Genomic DNA, 16,192 nt, shown 5'->3' on the forward strand with positions numbered 1-16,192 from the left:
CAGCTTTTCTACGTTTAGTCACTGATAGTGTTACATAGGCTTCAGAACGTAAAGGGAGGGAGGCGCTTCGGTACGTAGCTGAATCCAGGCAGATGTGGTGAATCTAGGGGCTTTGTTGATTTTAAGGTCTGTAAAGCCTGGTGGTGTTTAAGTTGTGCAACTGATTGGACTTACCTCTCCTTTTGTTTGATAAAATGCATTGAAAATCAGGGCAGACTGTGGCTATACTTTCTCATTCATGTCTATCACTGCCCCTTCTCCCAGGACACTTTTATTTCTGTTGGAATTGCCGTAGGCAGAAGCTACCAGTTTTGTATAAACTGGAGTTTTAAAATCCATGTAAGTTCTCTGGGAAAATAGCTTGAAATAACTGTTGAAGTGTGGCAGTAGTTTATTCACTCTGTTCTCTGATTGATGAGAGAAGGACATCTAGTGGCTGGGGGGGGATGTGGTGTGTAATGACGCCTGCCGTGTTTTGAAATGAGAAAGTATGTCACAGCGTGGGCAAAAGAGCTTTTCTGAAAAGCTCCACAAACAGAAAGTTTGCTTTGCTGTCTCTGATTTCAAGGGGATTGTATTAAGGACTATATTGTTGGTTTGGTTTTGGTTTTTATTTTAAATAATTTGAAACATTTTTATCTCTGTTTTCAAGGAGTTCATCTCTACTATGTTGGTGGGGAAGTCTATGCTGAGTGTTTAAGTGATAGCAGCATATTTGTACAGAGCAGGAACTGCAACTACCACCATGGCTTTCATCCAACAACTGTATGCAAGATTCCTAGTGGATGCAGTCTGAAAATTTTTAACAACCAGGAGTTCGCTCAGCTTTTAGCTCAGTCTGTCAACCATGGATTTGAAGCAGTATATGAGCTCACCAAAATGTGCACCATTCGAATGAGTTTTGTAAAGGTAAATTAATTATTTGGGGGACATTTAAATTTATTGTGGATTTGTGTATTCAGCAGTGATTACATTAACATCTTAACAGTGTAGCAAAGCTATTCTGACCTATTCTGTGTGGTTCTTAATGATGCCAATGTTGAAAATGGTTAATTTGGGGAAGGGGAAATTGATGCAAGAAGGGGAAAGCAGAGATAGCTGTATAGAATGTTAGCTATGTATTTAGTTACTTCAGTATGCAGGGATTTCATCACTGTGGTTGCTATAATGTTATTAAAGGAGATTTGAGCTCATGTCGTAAATTTGAAGGAACAAAGTGAGCCACGAGACCGCTAAAAAGAATGTGAGTAGAGAGGAGCCTAAGTGATGGCAGAAAAAATTACAGCTCCTTCAAAGATATTGATACTGTTTTTAAAAAATGGATTATGGAAAAAAGACATGATTTGAATCCATGAAGTCAAATTGTGCTGTTATTCTCACAGTAGTGTTTTCTCAACATTGTTTAATTAAAGACGCTGCCTGTTTCAGATTTACCATGGGGTCTAGACTTGGACCTTCCTGGGGGTCTTTTTTTGCATCTTGTCCAAAAGTTGCCATGCTTGTTTTGTCAATTATGGTACTTACTGCTCAGTTTGAGAGTGGGAGAATAGGGAGTGGGAGGGAGAGGTGTGGCTGTAGCCAGAAGTCATCCTTGAGCCCAGTGTGCTCCGCAGAGGAGCTCGTGTAGTCGCTCAGAGTCTGGAGCAGGCAAGATCTGATTCGGGCTTCCAGGCACAGCCTCGCTGCTGCTCCTTCCCAACCTCTGTTTTTTTCCTTTAGATGAGAACTGTTGCTGAATTGTGAGTTACCTTCAGCTATGTATCTTAAAACACGATTTCCTGCTTCTTGTTAGTACAGTTATTTTGAAAAAGAAGCATGCTCTCAACTTGATGGATAACATTTTGTTCATTTTCATAGGGCTGGGGAGCTGAGTATCACCGGCAAGATGTCACGAGCACCCCATGCTGGATAGAAATTCATCTTCATGGGCCCCTCCAGTGGCTGGATAAAGTACTTACACAAATGGGTTCTCCTCTTAATCCCATCTCATCTGTTTCATAGTGCTGAAATTCTACCTTCAGCCTTATTTTTAGCGAACTTATTCTAATTCTAGAGAAACTTCCAGTGTGGATACTGTGAGCTATATGGAGAATGGATCTTACGGTTTAACTTTCTTTTTTTTTTTTTTTTAAATCCCTTTGTGACCAATTCCATTGTGTATAGCTAATCAGTTTTACATTTCAATTTGTTCTTGTGATGCTTAAGTGACAGTTGAGCCCTAAGGGAAAAAAAGTCTATTGAAAAATTCAGAACACTTCCCCTCCTTCAAGTAGAACTTAAACAGGCATATGTCTTAACTGGAAAATGTTTTGTCCTGTAGGGACAAGAATTACGAAGACTGACTTCAGACAACAAATACATATCATAGTTTGGGATTTTTTTTAATGTTTATGAGACTGTTTGAACATGTGCAGCTCCAGCTTGTGAGCTGTATTTTTAGCGTAGCTGTTTAACGCCTTAAGGTTGACATCTGTCATAAGCAAAATTAGACTTTTATTATGGCTAATTTGCCTCAGATTGAACAATGTGATTTTTTTTTTTAAGTGCACACATGAAATACACTTTTTACAAATATTGGAGTGGTGTAAAAACACTTGTATTGTCTGTTGGAAAATGCTGTCATAAACACACTGTATATTAATGCAGAATAGCAGTTCTTAGCCTTTTCCCACTTCAGTTTTGTAATAGCTCTTTTAACCACCGTTTTAAATAGTAATTGATACAAGGTAAACATCTTGCACGTTTCTGGAGTAGTAATTCTTGTTTTGCTTTGATTTACACTCATGCCGTTTGGATTTGGTTGCCAAGGCTATTTCTTTTTAGGTACCCTTCTCTATTTTAACATAAACACTACTATTTGTAAGTGGCAGTGCTTACTACTTTTTGGAAGGAATAAGTTTTTTGTTTTCTTTTTGGTGTTCTAGCTGTTTATTTTACCTGTCTGGAATTGATCTGTGTTAGGCCTTTTAATCTCTCGGTAGACATTACGCAGTATTAGTGATTACACTGTATTTAATTCACTTTCAGTATGAGTTTGAGTCTCTTTGAAGACTGTGAGTGGCTTAGCAAGTTAGTAACTGAATGCAGAAGCTTTTACTTCCAGATCTTGTAATTTAATACAGACCTGTTGGTAATGACCAAAAGTAATCACTTCTTTGTAGCCTACATGAAACAGTGGTCTTGATCCTGCCCCTGCCGGCAGGTGTTCAATCGGAAGACTCGTAACGGTAGTTTGGCAGCTTTATGGGATTGAAGGACTGCATTAATACGATCATGAAAGTTCTCTCTCACGTGTCAAGAACCCTGTTGCCTGTGCTGTTGTATTACTCAGTAGAGAGTTTAAACACTGTACTAAACACTAAAAGAAATCAGTTAAATAATGTATGCATATTTTTCCCCTTTCAATAATAAAAAAAGGAGGCTGAAAGAAACATTCAAAGAGAATCAGAAGTGAATTATATACAAAATTTCTTCGCATGCAGAAAAAGACCTGTTGTATTTTTTAACTGCTCACCCTCCTTTTTCTCTTTCCTGAACACCTCTTCAGAAAAGGGTTCAGTGTTTGGGGGAGAGGCTGAAAACTCTAAAATGCAAATACTTACTAAAAGGCATGTTGCAGTTAATTACTGCAATCCTGAGACACTGATTGCTTACACAAGTTCTTGTGTCTTCTATTGAATGACAGTTTCTGCTCAAATGTGGAAATCGTGCATCATATGGTACCTAAGCAACAAATGATCTTAAAGGAATAAAATTGTTTACGTGTCATTAAAATGTTTCTTATGAAATGCCTTAAAGGAATAAACTGTAACACTTCTGCAGAACCCTAATGTTCTCTTGTACAGGAATTTCTATATTACTTGGTGTTTTGTTTTCTTGTGTTTCGGGTTTTTTAAGCAGTTTCTCACGTGTGTTTGAAAACAAACAAGTGCATCTTCAGGAGAAGGGGAATAACGTTACTTGCCGCTCACCTTTGGGGTCTTCTCTTTCATTCTTCTCAACTGCAACCCACAGATGGTTCTGTTGATCGAGCAAGATGCGCAGTCAGTTGGCCACAGTTATCAGGCTTCTATTTTCTTCTCCCTGGGCCTGACTTTTGTTGAGTTGCTGAATATGTGTATTTGACACTACAGGATTATTTTTTTTTTTCCTTGACTAGCTTTTATAATAAATGTCGTGGCACATTGGATCAAGGAAAGATCTCGGTTGTAGGTACAAGATTTTACTTTATCCAAGATGTTTTTCACCTGGCTTCATCTCTGTTCACTTGTATGTTTAGATGTGGCCGACTAAATGACGCAAGAACGGGTGCTGAAGTGGGTGTTCGTGAGCCGGAGCTGATGCTTAGCGCTAGTATTGTGGATAGACTGGCTTACCCCTGCACAGAACCATAATTTCAGCAATAATATCCAGTTAACCCACTTCTGATGCTGTCATTAAGTACTGAAGTGCTCTGGCATTTTCCTGCTTGCGTACGTATTCTTGAACCATAACACGTGCAGTGCTGGGGGTATCCTCGTGACTGCTGATTTTGCCTGGGGGTAGGCCGGCAGGAGCAGACCTGGTAAGGTTTGTCCATGTTCTACTTCCCTGTTCCTTTCAAGCAGGACTTTTTGAGAGCTTTCTGGTTAGCAAGTTTTGTGTGCTACTGGTTCATGGTGGTTCTAACCATGTTTAGTTTATCTGTGCTGCTGATACAAAATTCAGGTATCAATGTACAGAGGGACTGGATGAGAACTGTTTGACCCTGATGATGTTTTCAGTAGAGCGATAGCAGGGAGTGCTGCTTCTGCTGCAGCGGGCTTGTGTATAAGTCACTTGAGAGATGGAGGAGGGATGGAGAAATTGAATCAGCCAGTAGCGTGGTAGTGGAAGATGGAGCCTTTTCAGTATAGCCCAGCTTAGACCGAACGTTATTCTTCGGTGAAAACTGTTTTGGCTTTTGTAGTGTAAGTATTTTCTCCTTTTTGGGCATCTTTCTACTTTGCACCAACCACAGCATTAACTGACAGCAACCAGCAAAGAGCCTGACACAGGCACATACTGAAGTTCTTTCTGGGTTTGCTTTTATCGTCACTAACATAAGCTGGTGCTCGATATTCCTCCCGAGGGGACTTCAGTCCTGCTGGCAGTCAATCCAGTGCCTTGCGTAAGTATTACGGTCATTTAACTGCGTTAGGCACGAAGTAGTTGTACGTGAAGGGATGACATTGGGTTATAGTTTCTGTAGGACCAAACCAAAACTCTCTAGTGTGACTGACTGATGAGAGACAAATCTAACGAACAGCCCATTAGTCAAAAGAATGATGAAACAGCCCATATGTTACGATTCGGTATAGAGTTGTTTAAAATATTGGAATTCTTTTCAGGTCTGCTTGAAGCTATGATTTCCCCCCCCCCAGTATTACAGCGTGAAAGTTGTCAACTCTTGGGCAGATGCTCTTGCAGTCTAAGTCTAGAGAACTTGAAAATGTGTCAGGTTTGTCCCTAGTTTGAAATCTTTTTTTTTTTTTCGGGATATTGTTTCGGTTGCCCAGAGCGTTGCCAGCAATGGCTTTGGCGGGGGGAGGGAACCCAAAACATTTTCTAAATGTTTTGCTTCAAAAGACAAGCATGTGACTAATTTTTTTCTGTAGTTGTGAAGTTTCTGTTGAGGAAGGTAACCCATTCTGATTTCAAATCAATAGACCAAACTCTCAGATGACAACGTAATGTTGCTTTATTGTGCTGCTCCGTAAACCCGCTTCTGTGTTCGTTGCGAGCATAACCTTTATGCTTTTGTTTACATTGTAGGAAACACAGTTCTAGCAATGAGTTTTTTCATTTAACTCTAAACATCTTTTTATTTTGTTAATTTTAAAATTATTAGGTTTTGCTATGTTATGTTTTTAAAGATATTTTTTTGCATACTGCTGCTCATATTTCAATAAACAAAACAAAAAAAAACCCCACAGATTTTTCTGATTTCCTTTATCTGTCACTCAGTACGTCTCAAATATTTGTTTACAAGGGTTGGTTTATGACTTCTTGTAACTCGCTGCTGATGCCTTACCATGTACATATTCCTCATGCAGATGTGGTCTTGTAATTTTAAAAATACGTTTCTGTGGCTTTTGGGTAACGCAAGAGCTGCAGTGCTCTCAGAAGCAGAGACTGAATTATTTCATTCATTTGTTTGAGAGGTTTGTTTTTTTTTCTTGTAGAATGCAGCCAGCCAAAACAGTATCAGTTTGTTGGTATTTACAAAAATATTGGAATGAGAAGTACAAAAACGTGTATGTGTAAGACTTCAGCAACACTCGTGACTGTTGTGTTGGCGGTGGTTGGGGCTTGGGGGTGGTTTTGCTGTTGTGGCTGACCATAAGGCTTTTAAACAACCATCGTTTTACCTGGGCGTGCAGAGCTTTAAACTGATGACCCATGAGATGAAGGCTGTTTGAGGATCTCTTGAAACTCAAGTACCGCTCCAATAAAATGGAAATTTAGGAGAAGTTAAGCGAGCTGTTCCTTTACTATGGGCCTTATTGAGGGGAAGAAAACTTCGGTTTACTGAGATCCTCTGGAAATGGAGGTTGAAATAGTGATTGGTGGTGCGCACAAATGAAAAGAAATCTCTTTTTTTGGCAGGATGTTTACAAAAATCCTGAATCCCAATTCCCCAGGGAGATCCACGTAAGAACTACAGAAAGGACAAATTTATTTGTTTAGTATGAAATTGAAACAGAAGTGTTGATACTGCTTGGTCTTTGTGCTTCCTGCTTCGGGATTTAAGCTGGCTGGCAGAATGCCACCCTGCAGTCACACTCGGTGGACTTCTGTCATCTTCTCAGTAATAGTAGTGGGGTTTTTCTCCTCTGAATGTGCAACTAAGGGAGATCCAATAATTCAAGTAGTAATTTCTTTTTTTTTTATATATATCCCCTGATACTGTTTTGATGTTTTTGCCCAAAGCAATGAGTGCCGTGCAAAGTTCCCAGAAGATTTGCTGTGACAGTATTAGGTGATGCACTAATTTGTGAGGAACATCTCAAATTCAGTGTTGCAGTGGCCCGTTGGCTTTCCAGCAACTTGATATGGACTTGTATTCATACAACTTTGTACAGAAGTAAAAACCAACCAAAGAAAATCTTGGTAATTCAAAGGTTTAGATCATTATTTTATAGACTTGAAGAGGTTTTGTTAATCTTGCCAGTCTTTCTGGGGAATTTAGAGGTACAGTGAAAGTGTGTAATTACATCTCTGAGCAGCTTAGCCAAAGTAACCTGTGAAATTGTTCATTTCTGTATGTTTCAGAAGAAAAAAAAAAAAGCTTTGGGCACTCCCCCTCCAGCCTGCGTTGTGTGGTAAATGAGTCAGTAGTCGCTGCTACATAAAAAGCAAAGATCTCACCGGCATTTAAAGTGATGAAACGTTGGGTGTCCTGTACCCTGTGCCATGAGAAATCTGCTACCTTGCCAGGTCCTGCTGTAGCCAAGGACCGTGCCTTCTCTGGCGCCATCCCAAGAAATTACACTCGCTCATCTAGAAAAAATGTTTCGTAGAAGTCAGGAAAACTTGGGAAATAAATTTCGCTGTACGCATTCAGGTCAGAGGCCGTTGGCGATGGGAGCGTGGAGTCAGTGCACTAAAGCAGGCTTTTCCTAACAGCTTTCCTCAAGTAAGCACTTGGTATCCTGGAAATGCTGATTCCATTTAACTTCTAAAATTCTGTATTTTGGCCTATGTGACTTCGAGCACCCATTTTGCAGACACTGCTAGCATTAAAAAAATCGTTGGACTACACTCAGGGATGGTACTGGCTCTAGTTCCTTTTCAAGCTAACTGCGAAGATTTACAGTGCTTAAGATTGCTTAAGGTATCTTCTGTGTACACCGGGCATTTTATAAAGAGCCCCAAAGTACCTGTGAATTGTCAGCCCCTCAGTTAAGTGTGACTCATAGAATCAGAGAACCATTGGGGTTGGAAAAGCCCTTTAAGATCCCCAAGCCCAACCGTTCCCCTAACCCTGCCATCCCACCACTAAACCCTGGCCCTAAGCACCTCATCTGCCCGGCTTTTAAATCCCTCCAGGAAACGCTTTTAGGTACAGCATCATCTCTGTGCTGTTCGTACTGGCGAGATGCTGATGAGTATTGGCTTACGCTGGTTAGCGTTGGGTTGGTACCATTCATCGCAAATGTTCATTCCCCTTACTTTTGGATATCTGTGTATAAACTTTGAAGTAAAGAAATGTCATCCTCTGCATTTCTATGGTACAGGAGCAGCAGTGATGGTTGGCTGTAGCTCCGTAGTGTGAATTCTCACTTCAACGACTCGCAAGTTTAATAGCGAAGCAGAAGAAAGCTGCAAGCTGGGAAGTAGCTTACGTAGACTGAAACATGAAGCCTGCACAAGCTATAGGGCAGAGGTACAAGATGTCTGCAGCCTGTGGCATCTGTCCCCAGACTTCTGTTGTGCTGTGGGAACAGCAGGAGTCAAAGTAGAAACTAAATTTTGGGGGGAAAAAACCAAACTACTGATCCCCAAGGCGTAAAACCGTCACCAAAGCCGCTGCAAGGACAATGCTCTGAGTCCCAACGTCTTGCTGCTTCTCCCAGATGTTCAGTTGTTCTTTCCCATGACTTTCCAACTCCTGCGACGTGGGAGAATGGTCCTTTAGCCTAAGAAACAGCGGTTTGAGTACTCCATTCCTTTTTCCTCCTACGTGTGTTGTCCCCTACCCAGGTGAAGGGGGCTGGGTGCTTGAGTAGCCATGGGCAGGGAAAATGGCACGTTGTGCCTTGAGTATGTGCCTGCCGTAGTGTGGGTAGGCTAAAACACGCAGCCTGGATCACTCTTTGCCCTGTGCTTCTGTATTTAGCAGTATTTTCCCCTAAAACCTTCCTGAGAGGTCTCCAAAGTCCAGCACAGCCAAAGGACTAGATCTCAAGGTACTGAATAAGCAGCCTTTAGCTGATGGAGTGCTCGAGGTACGCTCATGTTAAAGGAGGGAGCAAACCTTATTAAAAGACAGCACACACAGGTACAACACCCATGTGATGCGTGCTTCTGTGTTTCAGAATTTCCAGGCGGTTTGCATCAAATTCTCTTTGAATATGCTGTTCCTGTTCACTGCCTTGTAGGACCGCGCGTTCAAGGGTGCTGCACAAATAGTTCTGTAAGCAACGTTTTTGAGCTCCGGTTGAGCGCCAACCCAAGGGGAAGGTCTGGCTTGCGACTCTCGTAATCCTGTCCTGTGCATCTAAAGGTAGGTCTGGGGCCACAGTTTCATTGGCTGGTAAATGCGGTTGTAGGGCATGGGGGGGGTCCAGTTAAAAACAAATCTTGCAGCCACTGACAACGTGTATCATTGAAATGACAGAAAAATGAGTCTAAAAGTTCATTCCAAAAATCTGGAGGCAGCAAATCTATGCTAGCAGAGGTACCTTGCCAGGCAAGGCATATTTTTTTTTTTTTTTTTTTTTTTTATATACTACTACCTTAAGCTTGTGCTGGAGCGGTGATCATCTGCTCTTCTGCGGAGGGCAGGAGGCCAGCGTGCGTCCCGTTTGCCGAGGGCGATGGTCGCACCTCATCTAGAGCAAGCGGTTGCTGTTGGGCAATCCCGCAGCCGGCAGTTCCACGTGAACGTCTCTGCTGAAGGAGCTCTGCTCTAGAAGAACGCTAAAAGTATTCATTTCTGTGCAAGAAATGAAGACACACATCTATAGAAAATGATACGAGAGAAGCAGACTGTGAAATTCTGCTTCTTACCCAGAATTTTTGTTGCGCTAGCCACAACATTTCCCTTAAATATACGTGACGGGGGAAACCGCTAACAAGCCAGACCAGCTATAGCTGCAGAGTAGGTCTATGCCGGGTCAGTTGGTTCTGTATTTAATTGGTTAACTCTCTGTGTTGCTGTTTGAGTGGGGCTTGCTGGTGCTGTGCCGGAGGGAGGAGATGCAGGACGGGGCAGCCGCGTTGCTGCCTGGAGCCCAACTGCCCCCTGCTCGAGGCAGGCGCAGGGTTCGGTCTGGGATGGCAGAGCCATTGCCAAAGGCTGCCCTGGGTGGCCAGGGGCTGGGCTGCTCCAGGGCCAGGGGGTGGAGATGCTTCAGGCGCCCATACCTGCTTCGGCCGATGTGGAGGAGCTAAGGCAAGGAGAAAATCTCGTATGGGCAAAACGGTAGGTAGTTTTTACATGTGTCAGCAAACGAATGTGGAATACCAATTTTTTCAGGTCTAAAGACTTGTAAAAGAGAATAGAATTCAAACTCATGTTCAGAAATAAGCCTACTATCCCTGCCCCCCAAAAGGCAAACCCTGTAAAACTACTTCACTCCCATGGAGATGCAAGGTGGAGGGCTTGGGGGTGAGGTTGTGGGGCGTGGGAGCTGTTGGGTCATCTCCAGCCTTTCTGTGTTCCTGCTCCTTGCAGGGCGACTCCTTTTTTCCTTAAGACAAGAAGAAAATAATTAACAGCTCATTTGTTCTAAGGCCAGGTTTATTTTGTTCTTTATAAATACCCTTTTTCCATTCCCTTTTTGAAGCTGTACATCAGCTATTGTGAACAACCCTTATTTCCAGGGCTAAATAAGAAGTGCTGTGTAATCCAGTCACTCCTCTGAAATCTCATTTTCTGAAGTCTCTCGGATATAGAAATCGCTGTCAGCAAACTCAGGAGCCTCTCGAAAGTTCTGAGCTGTGTGGGTGATTCTGACTTCAGAGCTGGGTTGGAGGAATTTGAGAGACAACGCAAAATAGACAAAATTGGCTCTTTTCAGTAAGAGCCAAATGGAGACTCGTTTTCCTGAGACCTGTGAGACTTCAGGTCTCTGGTGAACAGATCCTGATAGAAGGAATCCTCCTTAAGTGGCCTGTAAAAACAAAAAAAAATCAGAGGTAAATATGGTATGTTAAACCCAAAAGTTCAGGAGCGAACAGGCTGTGTCCATGCAGATCATTGACTGAAGGTGCTGTAGGCAAAAGCTGAGCCCTGCAGGGGGAGGAATTTCATATTCCCAGAGGGCAAAAGTGAGGGGGAGAGGAGGAAAAACACTCGCACAGAGGTGATGCTGTGTGTAACTTGCTGCCCGGGAGACCTTCTGTATGGATTAATGGATTTGAACCAGTCTTCTTTGCTTATACCTGCAGTTCCTGTATTTGCTCGGGGTCCTGGGAGTTAAGGCTCAACAGAAACAACCCCCTGAAGCCAAATGGGCTGTGAGCACAATCCGGTGGGATCTTCCTTTCATCTTCCCAGTCTGATGCATCTGTGGGTGTTTTAAATGTTCCGAATGCCGGGTGGCTAAACTTCCTGACTCTCAAAACATTTAGGAGGACGAGGATCGTGGTCAGAGCAGCGTTGAGGGAGGGACACTGCATCGGCAGAGCAGAACCCAACCGCTTGCCCAAGACATCTGCTGGGATCGGGTCTGGCAACGTGCTCCCGTGTGCGTCAGGGCAGCCACCAGTTGCTAGGAAATCGAAGCTTGGACCCTACTCAGCCTCTTCAGCCATTCTTCGAAATCGCTCTCTAAGTTTGGAAGGGCAGAAAACAGTCAGGAGGAGTTTACCTAAACCCTCGCTCTTGCCAGCGTTCACACATGGCTTCACGTAAGTCCTTGCCCTTTTCTCTTTCCTTAATGGAAGCTGAGTTGCGGCAGAGCCTTCGTCTTGGTGATTCCTGTTTTGAAGTGGTGTCCTGGGATAAGGGCTTTTCATTTCTTTCGAAAATGCTCCTGGAAGAAAACTCATTAGAGCAAATGCAGTTACAAATTGCTGTGGCTTTTGTGGTTTGACACCGGTTTGGAAAGCGTGATCATACAATGCAGCTTTGCTTTCCGCTTTGTCGTGCGGCACTAGGGCGTATACCAGCCTGAGGCATCCCAGATGTGAAGCAGATGTGAAATATTTAGCTTCTGGGATGCATGCTTTGCCTTTTGCCTTGCTGTGTAGTTTGACAGACTTGCAAGCCCTGCAGACGAGTCCTTTCCAGGCATCGGTTGCGATGGCCATGTGGCATGGGGTGTAGGAAACGCTCAGCTCCTGGTTTTTGCTTAGGGGAAAAGGCAATGCGGGAGGGAGAATGCCTGTAGAAAAGCCCACCATGGCCCACCTATGGGTAGGAAACGCGAGAAGGAAGAGGAGTCCTGCTGGATCCCCCAAATGTTAACAAACCTGGTGTTGAGGCAGAGCAACAGGATGAGCGAGCTCCCAGTTTTGGGGTGCTCTTGCAGAGCAGCATCGTGCTGGCGGCTCCTCCTTGGTTCCCTGGTACCAGCACTGCAGCAAACTCCCCGTGGGCACAGTCTGTGGTTCAAAACCAGCCTGGACTCAGAGATTAAAGCCAACAGACTGAAATACAACAACAACAGTAGTAATAATAATAATCCACTGGAAGGGTGGCATCAGATGCAAAACGTCTCACTGCTTCCAGGTGGAAGTGATGAGTTGTTTCCCTGGCCCAGAGGGAGATGAGTTAAAACCTTCTTTATCACTCAGGTCCTGAGTCAGCAGAGCACGTAGGCGTCCGTTTGACATGCATGGGTGCTCTCCAGAGCGTTACGGGCGCTACCCATCCTTCGAAAGCAAAGCATATAATTAAGAGCCTCTCTGAACTGGGGCCACCCCACTCCTCTCAGCATCGTGCCCCAGATTTCTGGCGTTTCACTTGTCCTGCCTCTTTTTGCTTATCGGCCCCCAGTCTGCCTTGAAGCGAAGCCGTGGGGCAGGAGGCTGCTGCAGGGCTGCGGGTGCCGAGAGGCGTTTTGGAAAGGCTCGTTGGGAAAGTGGGGTTTGCTGTAAAGACGTAGCGAATGGTGGTGGTGTGCCAGGGCAGGAGGTGAGGGGAAGGGATGGAGCATACGTTTGGGACCCCGCCTGTGTCACGCACCTAATAAACCAGTTACAGATGAATAAATGCCTGCTGGTCCCTCTCCTGGCGTGCCCGTGGTTGGGAAGTGGATTTTATGGTCAACCTGAATGTTGGGCCTGGTGAAAGAGAATATATCTTATGTTTTCTATACAAACCTTTCATCCGTTGGTTAAAATGGCATTAATGGAATCTTTTTCTGCAATGGAAGTGGTTCTGGGTATCGACAAGAGCAATGCAGGGCATGCATAAAAGCTTTCCCAGTAAATCAGTTGGCACTCTACGCCTGACAGGTTCTGCTGGGGTATTACTCCAACTATTGGGCTGTGGGGAGAAACAGGATTATTCCAGGGTTATTCCTGAAGCTTTATTTAAAGTACCGTAGGGTACATGTGCTTTATCAGGCTCTGATACCCGATATGGGTCTGATACGGTACCGGAGGGTACGGGTGCTTCATCAGGCTCTGAGGCTTTTGCCAGCAGAAATTCTTAGACCAAACTCATTACGGCTGATAGCTGAAAACAAGCTGTTGCTACTCAAAAATAAATAAGAAATGCCTGGTTTGATAAAACTCCATTTATTCAAAAAGGGCTGAGATAAACACACTTGAATTTATTCTCGCTTTCTACATTAGAGTAATTGCTTGGAATTACACCAGTTAAATTTGGTTCAGAGGAGATAAAAATTGGTCACCTGTCGACGGATAAAATATTTAAGCTTGTTATGTAGTAGTTTAACTTACTTGAGCAGAATAAAACATGGTAACCGAGACAGTGACATGGAAGTGCTATCAACTGCAATCTGGGGGGGGGAGGGGGGGGAAGCTTGCAAACAGGTTCCCACGTATACTGGTTTTATCTGTGTGTTTGAGTGTGAGCCTGTATGTGTGTAATTGCATTGTAAAAATCTCTTAATTCGGATTAAATAAGTCACGTGCATATATACAGACAGCCCGTCTGCTGTACTCTGCCTAGGAAGGACGGATTTAGGGGCACAGCACCCGGCACCTCTTGAACCCCATTCCTCTGCTAGGTGATCCACGGGCAGGAACCGCAGCAAAGATAAGGGTTTAGGGCTCTGTGTTTCTGGAGAGCTGCAGTTCGCTCCTATGTTGAGCTGCTGGGGTTAAAAAAAAAACAAACAAAAAAAGGGCCCTTTGCCCACTGTTTGTGGGAGACAGAAATACCGTGCTGGGCTTGGTGCAGGCGGATCTGGAATTGTGCTGCAACTGCAAGTTTCTTAAAAATCCGCATCTGTAAACCAGCTAACGAGGGAAAGCAGAAGCTTTGAGAGCAAGGGGAGAGAGCGATTTGAACGGGTGTGCTTTGCCAGTGCCGCGTGTTGGATCCCACTGTTGCCATAAAGCACGCGGCCGGCTGGGCTGATGCAAAGGGCAAGGAATGGGGATATTGTGCATTAAAGCCACTGCTCCTGTCAAACTCTGCTTTCTGGCTTTCCGAAGTTACCAACTGTCTGCGCTGAACTCGGAGCACCCCGCTCTCCCCCTACGTTAGTTTACCTACTATTAATGATAACTTATTTTCTCTCCTTCCTTCTCCCCATCCTCATTATTTTGGTGTCGTGCCATGGGCGAATAACTTCCTTTGTAGCTTAAGAAAAGTTGAAAACCGATTCCTTGGGTATTCAGTGTCTCACAGTAACCGGTAACTTAAAACCTGTTCGGCGATGCAGAAAACCATCAAACCCACCCTTAACAGAATGACAGTCAGAAGCCTCGATAAACATTTTTAGTTTTCTCCCCCTGCCTGGCAGGACTCCCGCGGCGTTACCACGCAGCTTCGGCAGCAGTCGGGGGAGAGACGGGTCTGGCGAGTGAACTCCTACCCTCGGCGTGGAGCCGGTCGGTAGACAGGCTGTGGTTTTTACATTTGATGCTATGGCTTCATAAACGCGGGTACCAAGCTCCAGCAGATGCCCAAATCGGAGATTGCTGTTAACGCAGACATCCTTGTGTCTCTGCTGAATGGGTGGATGATGACATTTGCATACGTACCGAGCTTCATCTGGAACCACGGGGCGATTTTTTTTGCACAAAACTGTATAAATTTGCTAAAGCATTCTCTCTTCAGTTCACAACCGAGCTTTTTTATTTACAGCCACCCCGGTTTGCAGGCAGCATATCTTTCAGCAACCTTTTCCTGCGATGGCGGCTGATTTCTCTAAAGAGGGTCAAATCCGTGCACTGACCTAGGGAGATAACTCCTGACTGCCCAGGGCTCCTGGCGCCGGCCGCTGTGCCCGGGCAGAGTTTCTCCCTCGTGTCAGACCGCCTGTGTCCTCCACGGGCTCCTGGCCTCTCGCAGCGATCTGTCGTAAGGGAGAGTGGCAAAAAAAGAATTTTTCAGCTGGCAGTTTATGAAGAGCACGATGAGTGCCACGGTCAAGAGCAGAAAGAAAAACAGAATGATGTAAGTCACCAGGTCTGGCTTATTTATTTCCCCTTCTTTTAACACCCTGGCTGTCGACAGGTAAAAGGCGGAGGAGCTCACGGGTCTCGGTGTGCCGCTCAGGTAGGGCGTGTTGGTCTGAATGATCAGGTGAGCTTCGGTGGCACTGGTTGAATTCAGCAATTCACTATACATGTTCTTGCTTAAATTTCCTCCACGGTAGACGTAAAGCAGGAGAGCAAACGCAGTCAGTCTTTGGCATAGGAAAGGAATAATGTTCCTGCTTGCAAGAGGCTGAAAACCAGCCGCATTTTGTCTAAAAGCAAATTAATTCACTTGTATGGCTCAGTGACTTTCTTTTAAATCTTCTTGGCTCATATTTACAGCATTCATTCATCCACAAATACGAATCAAAAACGATACAGGTACCTCGTGTCCTGGCCCCGGTTCCCCCCGCTCGCCTCTCCTGGGGAAACGCGCTGGATCATCCGCTGGTCAGCCGGGGGGTGGGCTGGGAGCCCCGGGAATCTGCTGGGAGCCCCGGGCTGCCGCTCCACCTGCATGGGAAAGGCTCTCCCAAATCCAGCCCCGCTCAGGGGCCGTGGGGGGAAGGCACGGCGGATTCCCAGCCGATTGCCTGAAGCGGGATGCACACGAATCCGGGGTGAAACGGCATCGGTGGGGAGAGGTGGCTGCCGCCCGGAGATCCTGCGGAATCTGCCGTCGTGGTTCTCTGCCTCGGGAGGCTCCGTGCTGTGCAAATCCTGGTGCTGGGAAGCATTAGTTGACTTTCTTAATCCCAGTTAACGGTGCGCTGTGGAGCCAACGTTAAGAGGCTGAGCTTTCTGCTTGAGCTTTCCAGGCACTCCTTTTGATCGCTTGGAGAAAAATGTGGGTTTTCTTTTAAAAAAAAAAAAAAAAAAAAAA

General features: G+C 44.7%; 2 protein-coding genes across 4 annotated transcripts in view; one reads left to right on the forward strand and one right to left on the reverse strand.

Annotated features, from left to right (window-relative positions):
- The window catches only part of SMAD5 (SMAD family member 5), a 21,124-nt gene extending 15,321 nt beyond the window's left edge, over nt 1–5,803 (forward strand). For all 3 annotated transcript variants that reach the window (XM_009641747.2, XM_035897160.1, XM_035897161.1), the window contains exons 6-7: nt 653–909; nt 1,858–5,803. In XM_009641747.2, the coding sequence (XP_009640042.1) occupies nt 653–909; nt 1,858–2,001 (401 nt within the window). In that variant the 3' untranslated portion in view covers nt 2,002–5,803. The remainder of the gene's footprint in view (nt 1–652; nt 910–1,857) is intronic.
- A 9,336-nt stretch (nt 5,804–15,139) lies between these two features.
- Nucleotides 15,140–15,753, reverse strand: SMIM32 (small integral membrane protein 32). The gene is made up of 2 exons (XM_035897150.1): nt 15,695–15,753; nt 15,140–15,518 (listed from the first exon to the last, which is right to left on the reverse strand). The coding sequence occupies exons 1-2, from the start codon at nt 15,751–15,753 to the stop codon at nt 15,140–15,142; spliced, it is 438 nt and encodes a 145-aa protein (XP_035753043.1).
- Nucleotides 15,754–16,192: the final 439 nt, after the last annotated feature.

The sequence above is a fragment of the Egretta garzetta genome, unplaced genomic scaffold (assembly GCF_000687185.1).
Source record: "Egretta garzetta isolate BGI_Z169 unplaced genomic scaffold, ASM68718v1 scaffold147, whole genome shotgun sequence".
NCBI classification, from domain to species: domain Eukaryota; kingdom Metazoa; phylum Chordata; class Aves; order Pelecaniformes; family Ardeidae; genus Egretta; species Egretta garzetta.

Excerpts from the sequence above, each read along its gene's own strand:
- SMIM32 (XM_035897150.1), bottom strand. The coding sequence starts at position 15,753 with ATGATCCAGCGCGTTTCCCCAGGAGAGGCGAGCGGGGGGAACCGGGGC. Across the intron at positions 15,519-15,694 it reads AACCGGGGCCAGGACACGAG|ACTGACTGCGTTTGCTCTCC; the intron begins GTACCTGTATCG and ends CCTATGCCAAAG.